This window comes from Ptychodera flava, chromosome 17 (assembly GCF_041260155.1).
Source record: "Ptychodera flava strain L36383 chromosome 17, AS_Pfla_20210202, whole genome shotgun sequence".
In the NCBI taxonomy this organism is placed as follows: domain Eukaryota; kingdom Metazoa; phylum Hemichordata; class Enteropneusta; family Ptychoderidae; genus Ptychodera; species Ptychodera flava.
The window spans coordinates 6,993,202-7,017,761 of record NC_091944.1 but is presented as its reverse complement, the minus strand read 5'-3'; the positions used below and the strand labels follow the sequence as shown (position 1 = coordinate 7,017,761).

At 38.4% G+C, this 24,560-nt stretch overlaps 3 protein-coding genes across 4 annotated transcripts in view; 1 reads left to right on the top strand and 2 right to left on the bottom strand.

Annotated features, from left to right (window-relative positions):
• The window catches only part of LOC139116607 (gamma-aminobutyric acid type B receptor subunit 2-like), a 32,195-nt gene extending 29,639 nt beyond the window's left edge, over positions 1–2,556 (bottom strand). Inside the window, exons 1-2 of the mRNA XM_070679203.1 lie at positions 2,067–2,556; positions 204–341 (exon numbers count right to left, since the gene is read on the bottom strand). Of these exons, the coding sequence (XP_070535304.1) occupies positions 204–341; positions 2,067–2,366 (438 nt within the window). The 5' untranslated portion in view covers positions 2,367–2,556. The remainder of the gene's footprint in view (positions 1–203; positions 342–2,066) is intronic.
• Positions 2,557–6,419: 3,863 nt separating this feature from the next.
• On the bottom strand, positions 6,420–9,938 carry LOC139115280 (uncharacterized). The gene is made up of 2 exons (XM_070677289.1): positions 9,652–9,938; positions 6,420–7,439 (listed from the first exon to the last, which is right to left on the bottom strand). The coding sequence occupies exons 1-2, from the start codon at positions 9,799–9,801 to the stop codon at positions 6,546–6,548; spliced, it is 1,044 nt and encodes a 347-aa protein (XP_070533390.1). The 5' UTR covers positions 9,802–9,938; the 3' UTR covers positions 6,420–6,545.
• Positions 9,939–11,747: 1,809 nt separating this feature from the next.
• On the top strand, positions 11,748–21,964 carry LOC139115279 (uncharacterized). Of its 2 annotated transcripts, XM_070677287.1 has the most exons (6): positions 11,748–12,093; positions 14,378–14,534; positions 15,968–16,091; positions 17,664–17,852; positions 18,551–18,718; positions 19,779–21,964. In XM_070677287.1, the coding sequence occupies exons 2-6, from the start codon at positions 14,385–14,387 to the stop codon at positions 20,555–20,557; spliced, it is 1,410 nt and encodes a 469-aa protein (XP_070533388.1). In that variant the 5' UTR covers positions 11,748–12,093; positions 14,378–14,384; the 3' UTR covers positions 20,558–21,964. The 2 variants fall into 2 exon arrangements, with proteins under 2 accessions (XP_070533388.1, XP_070533389.1); XM_070677288.1 differs by lacking the exon at positions 14,378–14,534 and having other exon boundaries at positions 11,856–12,093.
• Positions 21,965–24,560: the final 2,596 nt, after the last annotated feature.

The window sequence follows — 24,560 nt, the reverse complement described above, 5'->3', positions numbered from 1 at the left end:
TCACAGTGTTATCCGATTGCAAGAGATCACTGCCAGTATATCAGCATGACGTTTTAACGATACAAGAATGCTCATAACGTTTCATCGGGTGCAAATAATAGCTGATGGCAAATCAAAATGCATCATTTTTCCATGATCGTCGATCAAGATAATATAGTAAAACTACATGTACTCTGTACCAGTCAATTATTAAGCAACCTTACCTGGACGAGGTTGAAGTACGGAACGAATCTTTGATATGCGAGGGTCGCCTCTAAACACGCAGTTCCAAATATGGCCAATTTTATTGGAGGGTCTGAGACCGATGCGATCACTTTCCTTGCAACTCTGTCTGCGTTACACTGAAAGGTAATTTAGTATAGCGGTTACCGTCGTTTATTTTGCTTTGTTCGCCTTAAAATGCGCTTACATAGGAATTATGATTTCTAGTGAATGCTTTTGTGGCAATATCAAGAGAGTGATTTAAAATCATTGTGAAAAGGACAATAGCCGTTAATTCTTTCAATATCTTCAATAGAAATGCTCTCCTTTATGATAAGGGGTAAGTGTGCGAAGTTTGGGATTAGACAAAACGAATTACCTAAATGTAACCAACATTAGAAATTATTAGCTGTTGTACGTTACAATGGAAAAATAAGTGTTTCAGTAAAAAAAATAGGGTGCAAACATTTTTACTCCAACTATTTCCAAATTATTCAGCATGAGTTTAATTTTCTGAAAAAAGTTCGATTTTGATGACTTTACTGTCACAATCCAGTGTATGAAAGCTGGTCAACCTAGTCTCTGATAATCATGATTGATGTAGGGTAAATTTTAAGCCATGCTCCATATTGTCATTTTCACACCAGCAAAGCGATAAAGACTACGAAAAACGAAAGAGATTAGCAATATTAAAGAAAACGCTGGAAAATACTGAAATATGAACCCCCTCGGTGGGAACACTGCGTGACTTTAAGAATCATATCGATAAGTTTTTACAAAGGGGAGGATTATATTTGCCTGATTCACCGAATTATCGTTTATCTGTAATTCGGATACAGAAGTAGTGAAGTGCATGAAAGTTTAAATGAATTTTTTCATCGCAGGGCGCTTGGAGACTTGAACCATAGCACAGACTTCTTCACACTTTTGATCACTAAACGGTGGTACACGAAACGCAGAAAATTGGACCGAGGTGCCGTTGACCAATGCGAGATGTCATTTTTATTTGCATTTTTGCATTTTCATCCTAATTCGATAAACAACGCCACGAATCGCATTACTGCGGCATATCATTTTAGAATGATTCACACTGTATTGCAGGGTTATATATTTCAATACAGGATATTTATCGCTTTACGTATGGATAACCTTATTTCTATTGTACACGGTTCCATATATACAACTTTTTACTATGGTTTCTTTACGGATCTGTTATCAATACACAGAACGCCGCCGGCAGATTTGCGGGTGTAATTTGTTTTTTTACAACATTCTCATATTTAATTCAGGGATTTCGATCTAAAGGACTTTCAACATTCAATGATCAATTTCAAAGACACACAACAATGACTTTATCTGCTACACGCGATCCCTCCGTGAAAAAATACACAAATTGTGTATGATATATCAGCAAACATAAACATCTACGTGTTCATTTTTAATAGAATCTGAAAATAATTTCAAGTTTTGCGTCAAACGGTTGCTCTCTCTCTCCCCCATATCTCTCTCTCTCTCTCTCTCTCTCTCTCTCTCTCTCTCTCTCTCTCTCTCTCTCTCTCTCTCTCTCTCTCTCTCTCTCTCTCTCTCTCTCTCTCTCTTATATAAATAATCTGTATGTGTAATCCATGTATAATCTGTTTAATATGTATACGAGTGTAAATGGATAGATAGATAGATAGATAGATAGATAGATAGATAGATAGATAGATAGATAGATAGATAGATAGATAGATAGATAGATAGATAGATACATAGATATGTGACCTAATGAGTGTGTCTATCGATGTTATTTATCCATTTGTTAAATCTTTGAGATATGAATCATTCCAGTAAATGTGCTTTAATAAATAACATGTCATACTCACATCTGAAATAATCCAAGAAAAGCGAATATCGTAGCCAGGTAGAGTGTCACCATTGATGTCGCTTCTGTTATTGAAGTTGTCGCTGCTTCGGGTTGTGGAGGTTGCACTTGTGTGGGTTTTAAAATCGATGAGAGCTCCTTCTACGACGTTTTGCAATTCTTCAATCTCAGCTTGTGAGTCTGAAGTTGCTATTCCGAGGATGGTCAGTGGTATTGTCGTCCCCTCAAATGCAGGTGTCAGTATCAGAAATGACACAAACAGCGTATGTAGGCAGAGATTCACGCAACGAATGTAATCCATCCCCTCGAACAGAAGATTAACAATAGCTCGAAAAGATTACACTATATACCAAGAAGTTGACAAGCGTATAAATCAGCGGTAGCTTCTTCGACAAGAAACTCATGCTTTGCAAAGCGGATCCTTTCCGTTTCGTGGCTCTTCTTCAATAAGACTTCAGAGTCTTCAGGTCTAACAATAATACTGTCTCACATCACAGATCGTGTGCAATTTGCGTCTGATATCCACTGAACACCGAATAAAAATGATCCCTCTGGGACAGATGTGACAATAATTGATACTGGAGAGAATTATCACATTATTCCGCTTGTCGTTCGCTTCGCCGAGTTATCTGTTCTCTCTCTTTCTCTCTCTCTCTCTCTCTCTCTCTCTCTCTCTCTCTCTCTCTCTCTCTCTCTCCTCTCTCTCTCTCTCTCTCTTCTCCAGACTCTCTCTCAGACTCTCTCTCTCTCTCTCTCTCTCTCTCCTCTCTCTCTCTCTCTCTCTCTCTCTCTCTCTCTCTCTCTCTCTCTCTCTCTCTCTCTCTCTCTCTCTCTCGTTTGTTTTGTTTTTTAGGTCTGTTAGATCTCATCCGTGTAATATTTTGTCTCTCACACATTAACGCATATATATGCCTACGCTCAAACGCAGATTTAAACCAAAGAGAAACATATTAGACAGAGTCGCAACGCTTGCAAGCCTTCTGTTCCATGGCCGTCTCGATAGACTATTGGCTTTTCATATTAAAATGAGCTTAAAAGGTGTTAAACTTTTGGAGGCTTTGTTTGTGGTTGATAATTACACGAGATTACGCGAAAAATATGGCGAGATGCATCGTACTCCAGTCGGTAGCAACTATGGTTACTTTGTGAGCTTCAGGCCAGAAAACACCGCTTCACGCCAATAAAAACATAACACGCCAGCAGTTCATAAACATGTCCTTCCTTGACGCACGTGTAAACGACGGTATGACTGACCGTAAACCTTGAGTAAAACCAGACGGTATCTCGATAAAAGACTTTCAAATTTGGTTCAAACACACTCATTATATATTCATAAAAATAGGAGAGGATTTTTAAAACGGTAAAACTCACTTTCCTGAAGCTCAAAACACTCCCGTTTTCGCCAGCAAGTCAATTCCGCTCAGCACCACACGACAACAACAACACAAACTTTGCCGAACGTACTTTCGCTTAACAATTGGCGAAAATCCGAAAATTACCGAAGAATGCATGGTCGGCACTCTTCGGGAAAGAGAGGCGAGAGCAACCTGAGGCGAGGCGAACATGGATGGGTTACGTAACCGCTTCACGCCTTAAACAATACCCGTTGCGACTCTGTCTTTGTTTCTCTGTGTTTAAACTGAAGGCAATTCTTACTCTCACAAACGAACTTTGATATTCTCTTCCTTTTCTTTCATCTTCGCCGCTGTCTCCTACCCTTTGCTACTCTGCTTCTTATAACTAAGGATTCCTCCGTGACATCTTCTCTACTAATTAATGACTGTGCCTTTACTTGAAAACATCAACCCTATCCGCACACGCGCACTGTCCTGCCCTTTGTGTTTTCAATTCAATACAATTTCTCTATTTTCAACTTCCTATCTACATAAAGAAATAGCACAATGAGACACCCAGACCTTTGCCATAATGGCACTTCATCAATGTCTGTCAACAAATGTCTTCTTTCCATCAATTTTGTATTAAATTGCCCATAACGTTTAACGAATGTCCAGAATTTGAAATTCATCATCTAATTTCGCGAACGGTAAAAAAAGTCATTCATTTAAGTTACATACAAGACCAGTACAATGTAACATCAGACATGCGTCGTTAAAACTGAAGTCACAAGAGATCTCGCCTAGACACCGAAAATAAACTACATGCTACCGGTTCCGTGGTATATCACTTTGTCTCTAAGACGAGCCATGGGTACTTGCTAAGTCAATCGTAAGACCATTGAAAGTCTACTTACCAGGAGCGAGAAGGTCGGATGAGAGATTTTTGAGCTAGTGATGTGGACATTTTAAAATTGTATTATTATCTGTTGACTTTCAACAGAATGCAAAGTTTGTTTCAGGATTCGAAAGAATACAAAACTTAACTCATGCACGCAACACATGAAAAGAACAAATCAAACTGACTTTGAAAAAGTAAATTTTGACAGATTGCGAAACACATAGTATTGTAATGTTAATTTTTCTTTAATGCCAGCATAGATCTTACAAAATCTACAGACAGTCTTTTCATGTGTTTTCGTCAAAACGTACGAGAAAGAAAATATCCTGGCCAGAAGGAAAGCGTGTTCGACTAATCCTAGTGCCTGTCACGCTCTGTATGTGAAAATAAAGAGTTAATTTCATAACTACGGAGGTTTCCTTAGTCGTTTTCATCTATCCACAACTTTTTTCGTTTCGTTTGAGATACAACAAGATAGTTAATATTTACCGTTTACACTTAGTACGTCATAAACAATACTGAACTACCCGAGTTACAAGTCGTGCAACTCACAACTATATATAATTTCTGCATTCGGTTGTTAAGATCACGGTCACTGTGCTGTGTGCGATTGAGGTGTGCGCCGGGGATAGTAACAATTGAATATGGTTGGTAACGTGAGTGACTACCAATCAGAGCTGGAAAGCGATAGAGAAAATGACGTACATTTATTGGTATATAAGCTTATTGTACGAGTTGGTAGAAAGTGAGATAAAATTTCGAAATGACATGTTTTGTTCACTTAGTAGTAATGTGAACATTTTTCTTCGAACAGGAAGTAGGCGTAGGCCTGACTTTCTTTTTCATAATTTTCACTCGGTAGACGTTTTCCGTTTCTAACCATTCTTCCCAGTTTATACAGGTTTATCCCCGGATATCAGACACATAAACAGGCTTTCTAAAATGCACGCCAGAAGATTGTGATTCATTTGAAATAAATGAATAAAAACACTTTTTATTCATAAACAGCAAACATATAAATATTATTACGCCGATACTTTGAAATAGAATAGCCATTTTATAGCAGCCGCTTCTTACACATCGAAGTAGGTTCACCAAACTTATGCGGCAACTTGCCGTCAAAGGGCGCCCTCACTTGACGATTCTTTCGGTCTCGCGATTCCACTGAGTCCAATCGACCTAGCTGACGGTAAGCACCTAGAACTGTGCGCGGCGTCAGTTCACTGTTTGTGCTGCCGTTCGTAGTATATGAAGCAAATGAGAGAAACTATGATATTTTGTAGCTCGTAAAAATCAGAGTCGTAACAAAAAAATACCGCAATTATACGGTGTCGCTCAAATTGATCAGAATTGGTACATACCAGTATGGGTACCAAAGATCAACAATAAATGTTGTTTATCTGTTCAGTGCAGGAAAATTCTACGTTGATGTTATGACAATGATTTCTGCACAGTACAACCAGAAAAACAACAAGAAATATTTAAACCAGAAAAACAAGAATGACAAAAGTAATTAAGGTCTGAAACTTTAGGTACTGAAGATCAACTTTAGCAACATGATATGCATAGCAGAAAGGCAGCTACACGCTTTTTCTTACCTCATTTGCACATTTTTGACACTGATGTGTTCATTTGAACAAATTCACATCTCACCCCTACATCTACCTGCACACCAAATACTAAGACAGTAGCTTTGGCGGTATGGGAGCCTTTGTGTGTGACGGACATACATCCGCACATACCCACAAATATACAGACACTTAGACTCATCATATAAGCTCTTTTTGGTATTTATATATAAAACCAAATATGAGCTAAAAATTCATAGAAGCGTCTAATCTCCTTTAGAGTATTCTTCTTGTTTGATATACGCAACGTTTTTGTTGTGTATAATACATAGTTTATATATAGCTTTCTTTCCATTCCCGAAATCATGTTGTCTTCTTTTTCTCCGTAAAATACGTATAAGCTAACTGACATAAAGCATTGTCTAAAATATGCAGTGTTATTATTGACTAATACATTCTAGTCCGAAAGTAAAATTCAGTTGATCAATCACATTGGATAGCTTAGTAGCTTGTATATTTTAACATACTTTATTGTCAAGGCAAATCGCATATTAAATGATCTTGCTAGCGGAACAAGAAGTTGTATTTACAAACAGAACAATAACAGGAAAATACAGCAAATCTTCCAGCAAATAGATACCAGATTTACACCAAATTCTTGTTCTAAATTCGAAGTGTCAGAATCCTGGTTTAACTAGATCTGGATTGCCGAAGTAGATATATCGACACATTTCACCGAAGGAAGTGTCAAGTAGTTTAATATTTTGAGGAGTGAAGGTAAACTTCCGTTTACCGCCATCTCTGAATTTTCTAAACCAGACATGGATAGTAAAATGGTCATGTTTCCAGTCAAACTTTCCCAAAAGTGCCTGCTCCCATTGGTCAGGAGACGGTGTATTGAGACTTGTGGGTTCTACATGTATGAGGGCGCTGTTCTGTACGGCCAGGTCGTGGTGTTTGGTGACCGAATTGCAATCCCAGCAGTCGTTCTCGTACTCGACGTAACTCTTATAAAACCTCCGCAGAAATTCAGAATCCTTGGTCGCTAGTATGATTCCGTTACTGAGGTATCCGTCGGAGGACCTGCCTGCGACGTAGTCGTAGTACCGCAACGGTTCCAGCGGAGCAACGACGATGACGTCGGTATCCAAGAAAACCCCTCCGGTCTCCATAAGGATCTCCAATCTAGCAATGTCGGCCGAATGCTCCGGCCACATCGGATTTAGTTTCTTGTCAAATATCACTGACGGACGTGTTCGATGAGCCACAATCAATGTGGGGATCAACTGCCGCGCTTCCTGCCATAGTTTCCCGTCAGGTTCGCAGTCGGTGTGAAAATAGATTTTATCTGCTCTCATTATCCTGTGGACGCTCAGTAGACTTATCAAATTTTCAAATCTGAATGTATGACACGTGAACCATATAAAATGAGCAATATTTGGCACCACAAAACGCTCCTTCGGCATCAAAAATCCAAAGTCTTCTCCCTGTTTATTCGATGCTCCGATAACTTCGTGCCTTTTAATGGTCAAGTTTTTTAATTCCTCTAGGTTTATTTCTTTCGGCCTTGCCTGTAAACATAAATCATTTATTAATTTAATTTGGATGCTTTAAGCTTTTGTAATATCAAATATTTACAACTTTGGCACATATTCCCAGAGTTTTAGGGTGAATGACAAGCATCCCTACATTAAAATCTTGATTTCACGTTGTAGATTTAGTACGTCAACGAATTATTTTTCATATTAAGTAAATGTATTTCCGTGTGTACTTATTTCTGTCTGTGTCTGTCTGTCTGTATGTATGCATGCAAGCATGCATATGTATGTATGTATGTATGTATGTATGTATGTATGTATGTATGTATGTATGTATGTATGTATGTATGTATGTATGTATGTATGTATGTATGTATGTATGTACTTGCTCCCTCTAGCTTGGTTCAAGTAAAATATCATAGTGTTGTCTTACTATTATAGTTATTAATATTTAATAATTGTTAGATTATGGGCCCTGACTGGGAAGGAGCAGGTGTAGCTGTCGTTTGAACACACTGTATTACAATAATTAGGCTTCGACCATATATATGGACAAGGGGTCAGAGAAATTCAGAGGGAGGGGTGAAAGTTGTTACCTTGTTGAGTTTGGATTCGTTCCACGGAAGGGTTCCGAAACTATTGAGTGTCACTCTTGCTAAGAATTTTGTCAAATTCGTAAGACCTTTTAAGTCCGATGTTTCAAGCCATAGGCAATTAATGTCTTTAATTTCATTGCTACCGTGTATGATGATCCATTCATAACTTGTCGTACATATTAGCTTACGGTGGATAGTTACCTTTTGCAAGCATTTTTCAAAGGATATCACTATCTTTGAATGGTATGTTTTCATACCTTTAATTAGGCCCATTATACTTAATGATGTCACCTTTCGGACAGTAATGCCGCAAAAGAGTCATATATCAGTTTCGGGAAGGAGCTTGCTCTCTCAAACTCCTCACATGTAGCGTTACAGCGATGAGATTTCTTGAAAATATCCCACCTTGTATTAGGTGTGCCATGTGAATGTGTTCAGTGCTCTGCCATCATTTAAACCACTGTAAGGCTACATGTTTGAGATCAGTACCAGCTTCTGAAGGGATGAACCTTCAGATCGCATCTTCATTACCTTCCTGGTAAATTTCCTCTTTGTAAGCAGCAAAAAGCATTACGCAAATCTTCATTGCGCTTCTCGATATTTGGCTAAGACTTTGATTTCTTCTATTTCGGGGGCTGATAGTAGGCTAAAGATGTAGAAACATCTTAGCTTTTGGACGGCGTATGATTACGCCTAATAGAATTACCATAGATTTATATTTTCACCAAACATATTTGCATTTACTTTCGCTACGTGTGCACATAATGACGTCAAAGGGTGTTAATGTCACTTGCTTGAGAAAGTTCTCATCTGCTGAAATTAGAGTGAGAATAAATGTGAGATAGCGTCCAGTGTGTTAAAGAACAATTTTCAAAACCTTAAGTTGCCAATCATAATGGGCATAGTATGTTCCATAAACAAACACAGAATTTCATCTTCAGCCCCCGTAACCTGAATGTTGATCAAATTTGTAAGGAAATTTAAAACCACCTGAAGGCGTCTGCGCTAATCTATCAGGTATGGCCGGAAATTTTGACAATCTACAGGTCTGAACACATGATCCTCGACCAAAAATTTTTGGACGAACCCTTACACTCATGACCACCAATTTATCAATCAAAATGGTATGTTCGCGCACGTGTTTACGCTGATAAAGTTTGTTGATAGATTAAAATAGTACCGGAGCGTACTACATCATCAACTTGCCTCGAAAATACTTAATCTCTTGGCTTTGTACGATTTGCTAGGCCTAGTCCTTGGAGCAGAGATAGGCGTTGTAATGATAATACTTGGTTATTTGAATTTATGTCGTACGTTTTGACCTTTGACCGTGGTGAACACGAATAAAAAAGACAGAACAAGGTCCCGTGCGCCAAACTAGCATATGGCTTACTCGCACGTCGACGCTGTCCAGTTTAATGTACTAATTTGATACATGAGGTATAGAACCGTGCAAACACCAGTTCCCTTTTTTTCTGTGGTTTACTCTGCTCCTGAAATCGTATCGCGGCCTGCATGAGTGAGTCTCGTTTACACAGCCACCCGTGATTCGGTACACAGCGAAGGCCGCTGTACAAAGCATTCGAAAATATAACAGCGGCCTCGCTGTCACGGTGTATCGAACCACAGGTGACTGTGGGTTTACCTACCTTTTGTTTACGTGCTACCCCTGTTCTGGATTTGCTCTCAAAGCGGAGGACATAGAAGAAAAAGATAATCAAACCAATCGTGATGGCGAGTATAAGCCTTCGCCTGCTCAGCATCCGGATAACGTAAATGCATTTCATACTTTTCTTCATATTCAGGTGAAGCAAAATTTTAAACGTGTATTCGACAAATCAAACTGAAATAGAAATGACAATCTATACTAGGGAGTCCTCATGCACGGTGACCCGTTGCTTCCGTGTCAGAGTATACAGAATTCAAGTGATGTCGGCCAGCGATATGTACGGTAACCTAATTGCATATATAATTGCATACTTACATTGTTAATCGTACAGAGAGTATAAATCGCCGTTAAACAGTAACTAGCATTTATTTGCGCGACACCTGGCATTCCCGCGATGGCGTAATGAGTTATCAAGGTTTAGCACCAAAACAACCGAACACCCAGACAACAGGGATGGGGCAACTGCCATGTACAAAAGCTGTTAGGGAGTACATCGACGCTGGAAATGGTTATGCAAGGATTAAACGTGCAATTAGTTTCCACATATAGGTACTGAGCACACTGGCCGATAAAGGGGTGTTATTGTTGCTTCGCGTGAATAGGTAGATCTATTTTTAGCTCTCTGCTCCCGTCCACGACTCTTCCGCATGTGAACGTCCAGAAATGAAGGACCCCGTGCAGCTCAACGCCACAATATCCTTGCATGATAAACACCAATATGTGCATTGTCGATTTTCTCCAGAATATCGACAGTTTATTTTGTACTGTCATGGAAGTTTACCTGATTGGAAAAATATTAATTTTCTTATACTCCGATTACTCGTCATTTGGGAACCGACTCCTGTTTTTTTTTTTTGAAAAAGATAAATTTATTTCCACATAGTCACAAATAAAACAAATCTACATAACTGTGAATGCATTAAAATTACAATGCGTCTTGTCTGAAAACAAAAAATCAAATAATTAGCTGTTTAATTACAAAGATCATCATATGAATGCATTCAGGATGCATTCTTCTCCTTCAAGTCTTACAAGGCTTGAAAACTTTGTGATAAAATCCTCAGTTTTGTTCATCATCTTATAAGTGAAATACAATGTATTCATCCATGAGGAGAGATAACATTTCAATTGCATGACATAGGATTGAAGGGATCAAGAGTAACCGAATTTCGAATATGGGAACCGACTCCTGCGAACCTGTGGCAACTCTCAAACGCCCTCTAGCGTTGTCGAACAAATGCCTCACCAACAGCTGTGAACATCAAGGAATAAAAATGCGTTAGGCCTACAATATGCAATATACTATTAGACAGTGGTTTCCTCTGAGATTGAAAATTGTCAAGTAATTTGGCCAAAGTGGTCGGATTTGCTCGCCAAACCCGAACTTCCATTTGCCTCAATTCACTGGCATAATAAATGAAAGTGGTACAAACAATGATTATCCGAACGAATTGCCAAGGGTTGTATTTTATCGCACAGGCAAGTAAACTATATTCATTATTTTTCGCGTTCTCTTGAAAAATGTAAATATCGTCGACAGTGATGTGACGAACAGCTGCAGAAAATATCAATTCATGTCTATATATTTGCACTGAATACCTCTGAAGCTAAAATCAGCCTTTGCTCTAATCTCGCCGCGTTTCAGAATTATCGCTGCATGTTACCGTAACGTTCTATGTGGTTTTGGTTCGTTAGTTGAATCAAGTAGGCTATAAAGGAAACTGATTAACGCACCTTTTTGTAGAAACATAGGGTGACAATCAAACTTTCAGTTTCTCGCTGTTTCGAGTGTGACGTCACGTCGACGTCATAGGCATTGTTTTATCAAATGAGACATTATGTGAACACGCATGATAGCTATGACTAGAGATTCTGTACTTCCTGTGACGTCTGCTGAGAATAGCCATTGAATTGCAATATGTAACAAAAGAGAAGGAACGTGGCTCACATACAAACAATGAACTCTCCTCATGGTATTAATTTCGTAGAAAATCATTGACTCATTTTTTAAGGTTATCGGTTCGTTTTTATTTTGGTTTTTATTGCTTCGCTTTCGTGTCCTGCTCGTAGCTTTACACACTGCTCAGTTTTAGACCTGATCTCTATTGATGATAACTCATTATAAGGTGATCTGCATACTCAAACAATGCTAATTAATACGCTTTACATAGCTAAATACCTTTACTTGGGAAATTGAATTGAATGCCTTGCTTCGTGAGAGTCACTGGAGCGTTTCGTTGGAAGTACTTGTCTGTATTTTGCAAACCCGTAAACTCAATTCAAACAAACTGGTCGCACTGTTTCTACGTCAGAGCTTACAAAAGTGAGAGGTCTTGACCCAACAGGGAACAGGGAGTTGCCTAGTTGAGAGGAAGCGTGCAAATTAAGCAATCATTTGAAATTCTCCACCAAGCTGATCCAGGTAAGTGGAAATTATACTGAGAATGGTATTACATGTTCAAAATAGTGACTCTATATACACTCAAGTGCCATAATGTGAGAATCACTGTACTGAACTACCATGTACACTGAAAGTTTTCCTATTAGCCGGAAATTCGGTTGCACCTTGCAAAGCCTTAAACTCACTACCTACCCATGGCGGCGACAGTGGACAGTACTGTAACCTATAAGATATAATATGGTCATCACTTGAAAGTGCAACAGTTTATAATTGTGTCTACATCCTGATCTCAGCCTGGTGCAAAACAATTACACTTTACAAATGTACACTATACTGCAGGCCATATTGCATTCGGGTTCACTTTCAGGACACGAAGTCATATATTTCCGTGTCATATTTTGAAGGTGTTGCGTTAGCAAAGCTCCTAAAAATGTACAGTGTGCTTTGTTTTTGATGCAAAATGCACTTTATATAGATCGTCTGAAAATATACATCTTTAATACTGTAGGATATTAGTGTCCCCGCACTTGTGCGCCTCGCGGAGTATGAATTATACTTTTACCGCCCGCCATTGCGTCGTAGTCTCACGACACAAAAGGTAATGGTGCACTACTGAACGTTTATGGTACACAACCCTATACAGCCTACGCGACGCGAGAAGGTTTGAGAACAAAAAAGGACCATTTCACGATATTTGTCGTCAAAATTTGTTTAGTTCTATGCATTTGAAATTTTGATTTCCAAGAGACTTGACCGAAATGTCAGTTCTCCACTAGTTGTGCACGGGTGACGGTGCTATCGAGTTAAAACTTCAGTTGTTTTCACCGAGGTCACCGTTGGCAACCTAATTCCGTGTATGACATTCTAATCATGAATAGTAGCAGTTACTTTACGGGTCTGACTTCATGAGTTCGAATCCGACCGAGAATTTACTGACCCCCATACATTTACGATGACGGGATACTAGGTTATACTTTGTGTTAGTGGTTACATCGATGGCAATTTCGTCGGTAAGCTTAACAGTTGTGACCTTTAAACCTGTTTACGTATATTCTAAAGTAAATTATTCTTTCAGCAGCGGGCATATTGAACCAATGTGAAACCTCTCGCGTGTATAATGCACGCTGTGACGTTTCAACATAGTTCGTTGACTCGGGGGCATCAGATTCAGTGAGCTCGGGAATAGGATGACGTCACTAATCACGTGTTTATAGAATAGTTACGGATGATTTAGCGTTAAGTCGTAAATTATAGTCATTGTTAAGCAAACTAAGGGGTATAATAAAACATGCATTTATATGCTAAGAGATGAAACATTGGACTTGTATAAAAGGGGTGCAGATTAAGCAAAATTCTTTGCAATGGCTCCCTACTGTTCTGTTCTTTCACATCCATTGCACCTGAGCTGAAAAGTGTTTACAATTGTGGAGGGGTAATTTGTCTGCGCTTAATACTCCGAAAAAATGTGTCAAACCTTGGAGGGTGATAAAACTTACATCTCGTCACTACGCCAACCAATGTGACCATGTATCATTGAAAGATTTCATCAAAACGCGTGAAAGTCAGCTGATGAATCGAAACACTGTAAGAGTGCTATCGACGTCAATTGTGTCATATTTCATTGACTATTAAACGCTTCAAATACAGTGTGTTATTGTTACAGTGCGACTGTAATTTCGATGAACCGATTCGTCGATTTGAAGTTTAGAGTCTATTGTTTGAGATGAGGTTGGCTGTCAATAGCTGTTATGAGGAATTTGGGAAACTTATCCCATTATCGAAATATGAACTTTTGAACTTTTGCTAGTTTTCCAAACATGCCATTTTCTTTTATCAAGACAAAACGAGGGTTCGTCGTGCATTTTTGGCATCAGAGAAACAAATTATCAAATTCTACTTAATATTTGAAATTTAAAATGGCCACAGTATCCTGTACATAACTCTATGAGGAAAAATAAATCTCCAATTTTAAACTGAAGGGGTTAGGATGGGGTTGCCTACGTGACTTTCTTCTTTAAAACAATGTATTTTATGCTCTATATCTAGACGCAACACGTCGATATAGCTGCAACATTTATATGTACGTTATGACCAACATGTTTTAACTTTCAACAATCGTACCTTGGATACAGTGTTTACATTGGTTGGATGGGTCCAATATGTTGCAGCTATCTTGATATACTGCATGAAATACATTGCTTGCAAACACAGGCACGTCAGCAAAGTTACACAGGCAAAGCTGCGACGACCCCCCCCCCCTTAAACCGGCAAGAACTTGAATAGTTATTATTGTTTTCCCTAATAGACTAATCATGGCCGAAAGAAGAAAACCCGTTATCAAGTGGACCAAATCCAAGTACAATTTGAAGAAATTTACAAAAAACTATCAGTTGCCGCAGATCGTGAAGGTCATAAGTGGCTGGTGTGGCAGCGATGAGCACGAAACCATTTCAAGCGGCCAGGTGAGGGATATTTTTACACTCAAATCTTCAAAATTTCGCCTCTAGGGAACGTTTTAGCCACTGTGCCATGACGAATAACTTATTCTTAAGGTAGTATGCGCCTCAAATTTTCCTAAAGGAATCTTTCAACCAATCACTTTCAAATTCAAGGATAAAATCGGTATAACCGTGCTAATTTTGGTACTAGAGACTAAAGCAAATTACCCAAGCTCTACCGATATTTAGCATTCAAAATGGCTGCCATCTCTGTGTTAACTGTATAACGGAAAATATTTCTTTGAAAAACTAAGAGGGTGAAAGTTTTTCACACTCAAAGAGCTTCAAAATTAGCCCCCATCAGTGGTAGATCAGAAGAGAATTGCGAGTCCAAATATTTGTCCGAGGTTCATTCTATCTTAACAATGTATTCAATAAATCGTCGTTGAAAAATATACTTAAACATAAATACTAGTATTAGGCTTAAATCTTCAATCTCCCGAGTCAAGTATTAAGCACGTTTAGTCCGCTGGTGTAGTGCTTGAGTCCAGCCCGGCTTAGTAACGGCCAGTTCAGTGGACCACTGACTTTTATCTTCTCACTCAGTCACCAATTCAAAGTCTACTTCTATTTTTGCATGTTGTTACAATTGACTAAAGCTTGACAATCAATACACATGCATGTTCTTCATGCATTTTTTCACAGAATAAGAGATATTGGACGTTCGATCTTTGAGTTGATAATCACCTCAGAAGAGTGACGGCCAAAAACAATTCGGCAAGCAAACTTTGGGAAATTTTGATTCTTCTTTTTCAAATAAAAATATTCGTGGACAGAAAATTGACAAAAATGGTATTGATATTCTGTAAGAAACATGAGACTTGTTCTTGCAGCTCAAAAAAAATACTTGTAAGATGTTTTTTATTATTAAGCTGATTTCAAACTATGAAATGCTGAAAACATGTCAAAATCAAATATTAAAATTCTCTCACAAACCGTTGTGCTCGACTAGCCCGACTGCCTCCCACATCTATAGCGTAATGCTCCACACGTGTTGAAAATCAAAACATGAATTTTGTGTGATATGGCGTAGTCAATTCCAATACAATTATAGAAAATGCGTACATGTTGTCCAATTTCTCCCCAAAGTGTTTTAATAGATATAAGATTACCCTGGCCATTACAATGCATGGTAATCAACATACAATAGTATTGTTGTCACATGTTTTATAGTTCGGACTAAATTTTAGTTGTTAACAATAACATCGTCTATCACAGCCTGGGTTGACAAGTTGAACGTACAGGTTGTGCTGACAATTTGAACGCTGTGGACTTTGATTTGTGAGTTGAGCAAGAAACTGTAGTATAAATGGGGGCTCAAAAACAGACAACACATCAAAAATGACAGCTAATGGAGCTCTAAATTAAAACAAAGCTCACTAATTTTCCTGTCGTAGATCCTGAGAGTAGCTAGAATGTCCGAACAACCACGTGTGGTTGCAGAGGACGAACTGGGGCTACACATCAGCATACCGAAGGATTGCCCGCACCTATTCAACGTTCTTCCTTCAAGTGAACATGGTAAGTGCAGACAATAATGTTTAAAAAGTACACTCTGTGTAGATTTCAACGACGAAATTTCAAATTTCAATACTTTTGATAATTTTGAAGCTAGTTTTGTACAGCTGCAATATACTATCATTCTTTTCTAAATAAAAATCTGTGCAATTCTCTTAACATGCCAAAGGTTTCAGCTTTCGCGCTTTATTTATTTTTTATTTATTTATTGATTGATTGATTGATTATTGATTGATTGATTTATTTATATTTATAGTGTTTCACTTGTTTTGTTTAAGTTATGTACTTTCACTGTTTGCGTTTCATTTTTTTCTTTAATCTTTCAAGTTTGGAATTTATAGATTATTGGACAATGCAAGCTAATTGTAAATTTTTATGGGGAAAGGCGCTTAAAGATAATCACTAAGCATATTTTAAATATTGCAAAGTTTGTCTCATAACGTACAACTTGCGGCGGGAGTACGATCCATTATATTTAACAGTAAAATATATCATTGGTTTATGTACCGCCTTCTTCGTAATCGCTCAGGAAACCATGACACGAAATCCGTTTACAAGTGAAAAAAACAGGAAGTAGAGATTACAGTATTTTTACATTTTAAATCTGGTAAAAATAGAAACACTTCATGCTCGATTTCCGTCGCCCAACACTGACATTTTTAAATACGTGATGTAGCGTTGCAATCAGCGAGTACTTTGGCTGAATAGCGTCTGGCAATTTTGCTAAACTGACTTAAATACGAAGCTGAGTACGAATTGGTGTGACCAGATTTTCTTTTTGTCCGCGAGAGGGCGGGAAAATTCTAATCTCAGACTGGTTCACTTTGCTGTATAGGCAGAGAGCAGTAACTTAAAGTTAAATATTCGATCGTAAATATTGCAAGTTTATGTAAGCCAAAACCTGTACAGACAAAAATCTGTTGTGATAGATGTTCTAAAACAGATTTCACAAACAGCAACGATTTCTGTATCTCTTTCCATTATACGTCAACCATACCTACTTTCAATACCTGTACAAAAGACTCTCTCCTGTCCCTGTCCCTGTCCCTCTGTCTCTGTCTCTCTCTGTCTTTCTCTTGTCTCTGTCTCTGTCTCTCTCTCTTCTCTCTCTCTCTATCTCTCTCTCTAGATATATATATATATATATATATATTAATATATATTTATATATATATATCATATATATATATATATATATATATATATATATATATATATATATATATATATATATATATATATATATATATATATATATATATATGTATATTAAAGATATTTTCAAATCATTACTCTCTTTTCAAATACTCCCTAACCATTTCTAATACACTGCAACTCAACGCTCGAAGACTTGAATATCGTAAGCAAAAATCATTAATGTACAGAAATTATTTTAGGCCTATGGCTGTTCTAGAATCCATGGCTGCAGATATATAGGCTCCTTTTAGGGCAAATGTCATTCTGGACACTTTATGATCGATTTCACGGCATTTTTACTGCAATCGCGTGATTTGGTGCCATATTTGTAAGTTTTCAAATTTGTCTTCCTAGAACCGCTCCATTGTATCCTTTCAGCGAACAATTCCTACACCATCGAAGAGATTTTGGCGGCGTTCTCCCTGCCGAGGAAAATACAACTCGTAAAGGACGACGGAATGTTTATCACTGTCGATGGACAGAAGAAGCATGAATATCCCTTTGGAGTTCTCAAGTTATTGAAAACTCACAAAGTGTCCTACCTTGTCTGCAATTCATTGACACCAAGTAAGTAAAACGGTAGAATGAATTGTCCGAAGGGGAGCAGAAACAGATAATGATAGTGTATAACACTATAACGCCAAGGTGCGAACATCATAATGGACAAACGACCACGTATACTTGTCAACGAACATTTAGACATAGATGCAAACTAAGACTGATTTATAAAGGCGATAATTTCACCTGATACATTTACGCGTATTACGCGTTTCCTCATCTCAGCACGTGGTGTAATATGTCGGCAATGGATGATCAGTGAGTGTGCTAAAACATCGTACTGAAGAATATACGTGATGCACAGAATGAGGTAGACGGATAGCTGTACATAAAAGATTTTGCTACTTGTACAGGTTTCAGTTTTGACAGCATTTGATTACGGAGAACCAGGGATCAGGTGTGAATCTGCCAGGGGCAAAGCGGCACAAGCTAGAACATAAGGGTAGCCGCATACGCTAATTTAAGTAGCGGCAAAACAGCCTGTGAGACTGTTCTGGACGACCACATGTCTGAGAGAAATCAAACGTACACTGACCGATGGTGGCCACTCTGTATGTTTCTTGTAATAAGTCGACATATTACAATTATCTTCTTCACATAGCGCCACATTGTCTCAACTTTTGTGCATAAATACATTCCTCTTTCAAAGCAATTAAATGATACAGATGGTATCAAACTTTGAGCATTTCATTTTCTACAATCTACAGCTGGGGTCACAAGACAGCCTGTTATACTGCCAATGTATATCACCATAGAGGTTGTGGTAGGTGAAGGGTTAGTGACAGGAACAAAGAAACAGTGGGAGGAATATCAACGTCTACGAACACAAGCCGTAGAAAGCCATATGAACTTAGAAGAGGTGAAAGGAAACGAAGGTCAGAAATATTTAAGCAATAAACTATACCGAGCGACGATGACGACAAACCACGTGATTTTGACCAGTTCACGCATATATCCATGAATGGAGAGAACTGGTCAGAATCGAGTGGTATACCCGCTGCTGGGGTGGTTTTCTGTTATTATATCATAACAGTATATTGAAATTCTGACGTGAAAACGTTGAAAAAGGAAGTTTTCTCTAGCTACGAGCTTGCGTGTGTTTCAACCCGTGCTATATCGTAAATAAAGCACAGTTATCGTCAGGTCTCGACCAATCGGATCACCATATTTGTGTCAGCAATATCTTTGTATAATAAATCGTCAATAATGTAGCTTGTTCGCTCATGAAATGATCTTGTCTCATCAAATGATACACAATTCCTGTATTTTAGCTCAGACGTGCGCGAAAAAAATTATTAAGGTAGTTCGCGTCTCGAAAACGAACGACGAACTTTTGCTCAAACTTTACTCAATCAAATTTTCAACTCTTCTCTTTCAAAATCATGTATCACCTTGCAAATTTTGGTACTAGAGAAACAAATTACCCAACATGTACCGATATTTGAAATTCAAAACGGCTGCCATCCCTTTGTTATCTTTATGGGGGAAAAAAACAAAATACCCGATTTTCACAAAACTATACCTGCGAAAACTTTATTGACTTTATAAGCTTCAAAATCGACCCCAATTGTTTTAGGCCAAAAGAATATTGTAAAGGTTTGAGAGTCCGAATATCTATCCTCGAGGCGCATTCTACCTTAAAAATACCACACTATAAAAGAATAGTTAAAAAAAAACTTCAGTGTAATGTGTCAATCAAAACGTCGTCCCTATAATAATAACACAAATTACTTAGTACATAGTAATGAAATCTGCTACTTAGTTTCATAATTGCAGTATGCATGAACTTAAGTAACAGATATTATTACTTTGTACTTGAAGTTATTTGTGTTATTATAACGTTCTGCTTTTCGCATCGAGCACAGCAATTTCTCACAAAGACATCTGTATAATTTGATATATATATATATATATATATATGCATTCTACCGATAGGTATATCAATTTACGATGCTGCTGATGTCCACGTGAAGAGAAAAGCAAATGTGAAAGAAGAAACAATTTATGAAGAAATTGAACCGAAAATCTTGCGAATCTCCTCATTGAGAGGCACATCGGGTGGAATTACGGGAGGCATTGACTACTCTGATTCGACAGCAACATACGAGGATATAATTGAAGTGAAGGACATCTTTAGGGCTGAAGTAAAGGAAGGGATGCCTACACCGTCGATACCGCCAGAAGACAAGACGTTGCCTGCGCCTGGAACGTATATGCGCGTTGTGTCGGAGTTGGGGCAGTATGAGAAGCCGTCTCGCACTGCATTTCGAAGCTCTACTGGAGAGCGCCACCTTGCGAGTTCTGGTGAAGATGCTCGCAAAAGTTCTGCAATACCGCACACCAAGTCGATGTCTTTACCACCTGATAAATCATACGTCTTCTTAAGACCGCGGCCTGCTGTTCCCGCTGAAACGACCACAACTAAACCCGCGATTCCCGTCAAACCAGTGGTTGGTTTCAAAGGTCGAGCCATGGATCAAAAGACAACAGAGCTCCCGGACAAAGTAGATGGATTGAGCGTTCTTGAAGTTTGCAATTGCCTAAAAACCTTAAACATGTCAAAATACGTGAACAACTTCGAAGAAAATGACATTGACGGCAATCTTCTTTGCGGACTGACTGCAGACATCATGCAGAGTGACCTAGGAATGACCAAACTGCACGCCATTAAACTGGAAAAGTTCATCAATGGATGGCGCCCTCAATACAAATAATTGATGAGCAAATATATCCTCTGTGCCGCATCGACGATTTGATGCAGCTGCTGTAGCACCTTCAGGGCCGCGGTTTCCTCAAGTGATTCAGTTTCAGTTAAACTAATTCAATGAGGAAAACAAGAAGATTTGTCTGTGGATGTATGAATAAATTTTAGGCAATATATTTGCTCATCAACTTGGCGCAACTTTTACGAACATTCTCATTCCATCTATGTGAAGTATACTTTAAATTAAATCTCATCTCACAATATTTAGATTACCATGGTTACTATATTGCCAGACAAAGAAATAAAAAATACGTATAGCTGTATTCCTTGCCCCTGGGTACTGTTACAGGACATTAAGCCGCCCACGACAACACTTTGTCCGTTTTTTGGACTGCGCTGTCAATATGAGAGGGGCTACGTCACTGAACAGCTTTTGTTAGAAAATGCCTTGTTGCATCGATATTGTCGACTCGTGAAGTATCACACCTCCATCGCAGAGTCACTGAATGGATTCAAGTCTACGGTTGTTGAGACTGTTACTCAGACATAGTGCCCCGTATACGGTTGTCGGAGGTACAGGGAGACCGAAATACTGGAAGAATTAAAGTTGATGGATTGATTTACTAAAACAGAAACACTAACGTTGCAATGACATCAGCTCTGCATTGATATTGTCTGTTCTCCTCGGGGACTATGTTTTTTCCATTGTATCATAACCCTAATTTTCATATCTTACTTCAATCTGTCATACGTACTTTCATGGCAATAACAATGAAATCTACTGACGGAGCATCACGTAGTACGAAGAATTGCTCACGTAATATTAAGATTACCGACTCTTTGAATTCCGTTGACTCACCCAACATATATACAGGTAGTACTTTGTGTCTACTAGTAAGGATATTGACAAAGAACAAGCACGTTTGATTTGGAAAGTTACTCGTTTTAACCTGGAAATAAGTTTTAACATTGACAATTCAATGAGTCATAACTGAAAGCCAAAATGCAAAGAAGAATAAATATTATTCATGAATTTTATGAACTTGAACTTTAGCGCTGATACTTAATGCATTTGTATTGCATTTGAATTAAGAAGCAAAGTGAAAATTATAGTGAAATAAAAAAAATACGTGTGAATGCATTTGTGTCTTCTTAAGTTATACGTGTAGTATTCAAAATCTGAAGGGGGCCTTTATAAACAAAACAAAGAAAAATCATTGACTTTGTCCTAAACTGACCCAGTGAACTCTTTGTCCAGTGTAATACTTGAAAAATAGAAATGTTTGTTGGAGCAACAGCAGGGACAACCGAGCAGGTTGAGTCTTTTTTCGAGAAATTGTATTTTTGGTATTCGACACGACAGTGTACTTTTGCGAGTTATTGTAAAAGATTAAAGCTCGTAACTGCTCAAAAGCTACGATGTAGGAATCTTCCCCGCCCGCTCACTTCATGATGCCCTGGAACCAGAAAAATCACTGCTGCCCCATTACCAGAGTTGCGCCGAGCGAAAAGAGCAGACAAATTAAAATGACCATGCAATGTACAACTGGAACGAGTGTTCTAAAATGCCGAGAGTTCAAGATTCATGTCAACCTATCACACGTATATGCGTTGTGCAATATCAGTTATTTACGTGGAAAATTAAGCAGAATTCGATTAAGGCTGACGATGGCCGAAGGTTTAAATATATTTTCCACTTTTAATTTCAATAGTAATTTTACCATCTCTCCTGTGAATAATAGTAACGGTCGAAAATTATAGCAACATGAAGCTGTACGTCGTGCGATCGTTACAATAGGGAACGCTGTTGCGATGCAAACAATATTTGGTTATCAGAAGTAGTGACGGCTTCGTTGTAACGTGGTACATTTTAAACTGAAATTAATAGAATGCGTTTGTGCTTCGGTCGTCACGTTTACAGATCAGGGAGCATTATGGGTAATTACAGGTTCATTCGTCGGACGTTATAACCCAAAAAGGGGACTTGAGATGCCGTGTTTTTGATTTTGATTTTGTAGCATATTTATCATGAGGAAAGAAAACGGTGATTTTTATTGTGGCATAAAAACTTATCTTTTCCAGGGACCGAGACGAGGGGAATTGCGGTTGAACAGTGAATACGTGATTGAAACGATTTTAAATGCATTCTATTGTTAATTTTGAAGTATCAAACGACTCATGACATCGAATATTTTTTGGGACAACTAAAAACGGGCAATCGATCGCCGTGCAGGGAGACACGATCGTGTTCTGCTCTCCCACTGTGTGATTTATCAAATTTCATCTCATTTATTTCCATGATTCTTCATAACTATCGTTTTTACGCAGTTAGAATATCAAAAATCAAGCTTGAAAGATCTGTATCGGGTAAATATTTGATAGTTTTACGGGCCACAAACAAAATTAAAGTCGAATGCGCCTATCAAAAGACGGGGCCTTGACGACAATTTTCAATTCTTTATCAAAAGATTGATTTGTTTCGGTATTAAATTATCTTCAATTATACTTATTTATAGTGGCACATCAACCAGCCATGGACTATATACCTGTGAAAGATGCACTGTCATCGAAATACTTGGCATCTCGCCCATCAGGACGTCGATTGCCGTCAGTGGCTTTTTTCATATTAAATCAATTCAATTAAGTGTAGACAATCAAAATCCAGTGTGGACAATTCCGTTATTATTGCTAACAAAAAAACAGATAAAAGAGCCAGCCAGGAATCAGTTTGATTGCACATTATTAATTTTCCCAAACAGTCACCCGTGATGTCGTTCTCGGAAAAGCTATTCCCATCTTAGCAGTGGTGGCGCTATGCGAAAGGATTAGTTATTCTGACCAGTGGCGGCGCTCTGACACAGACTTGCCCCCGCTCAAATATCAACTGGTCTTTTCATTTTAATAAATTAATTACGTCCCACTCCATTCGTTCATTAATGATGGATCAGCCAGGAGTTGCAGCTTTGTTACAGACAAGTAGAGGAAAGTATACAGTACGCATAATACCAGGGTGCGGAAGCAAATGAAATGAAATACCCGCGCCAACTGTGTATGCCGCCCACTGGAAAAACCAGAGATAAAAAACCTAAGATAAGGGAAATTCTCTGGAAACCTGTGTCCGAAAACAATGCATAACACAGGACCACCGGGTGTTGTTGGACTTCACCACTTCGTTCATTCTATCAATATGCAAACAAAAACAAATGTTTGTATTTCGATGATAACTTGGACGTACCCGTCTGTAGGCTGCTGAAGTGCCTGGCTCAACTGAGTATCTTATATCAAACTTACCACTAATAGCTCCGTAGTCCCGCCTACACGCCATTTATCAATGCCAAGTATAAAGCGAAGACATCAGTTTCTCTCTATACTATCGAACCGAGAGAAATTATATTTACTCAGTGATTGGGATCCATAGAGTGCGTAGGCCGGCATGGTGAAAAGGCTTAAAAAAGAGGATTGCTTTGAAAGTAATTCACATGAAATCTTGAAGTGGATATTATATGATGACTGTCTGAAAGTAAAAATGCAATGTTATGCGTTTGTATAACTGATGTTACTAGAGTGTACATTATATAATGTACATTATTTGTTTTGATAGAAATTGTGGTCGAAATTGTGATGAATTTCTGTCGTCACGTGAACATATGAAGAAGCTCTTCTTCATCTATGGGCCGCTCGCTGGCGATATGTGTATGTACTAATACGCGGTCATGTCCTGCTCTCCGTGCTTTGTGACTGATCAAATTTCATCTCATTAATTCCGGTCCATGAAATTGCCTTTTTTATTAACAGCGTCGATATCAAAAATCGAGAGTGACAAAGACACTGTATGATAGGATAGACCTAATGACCACATAATCAAGGTTTAAACCGCCTTACATACATAAGATATGTCATGATGTTACTGACAAATCATATTCAATACAGAGTCCTAAATCAATCACCGTGGCGATGGCAATTCTACGTTGTAGAGCCGCTTGACTATATCTTGTGCATGCGCAATAGTTCGA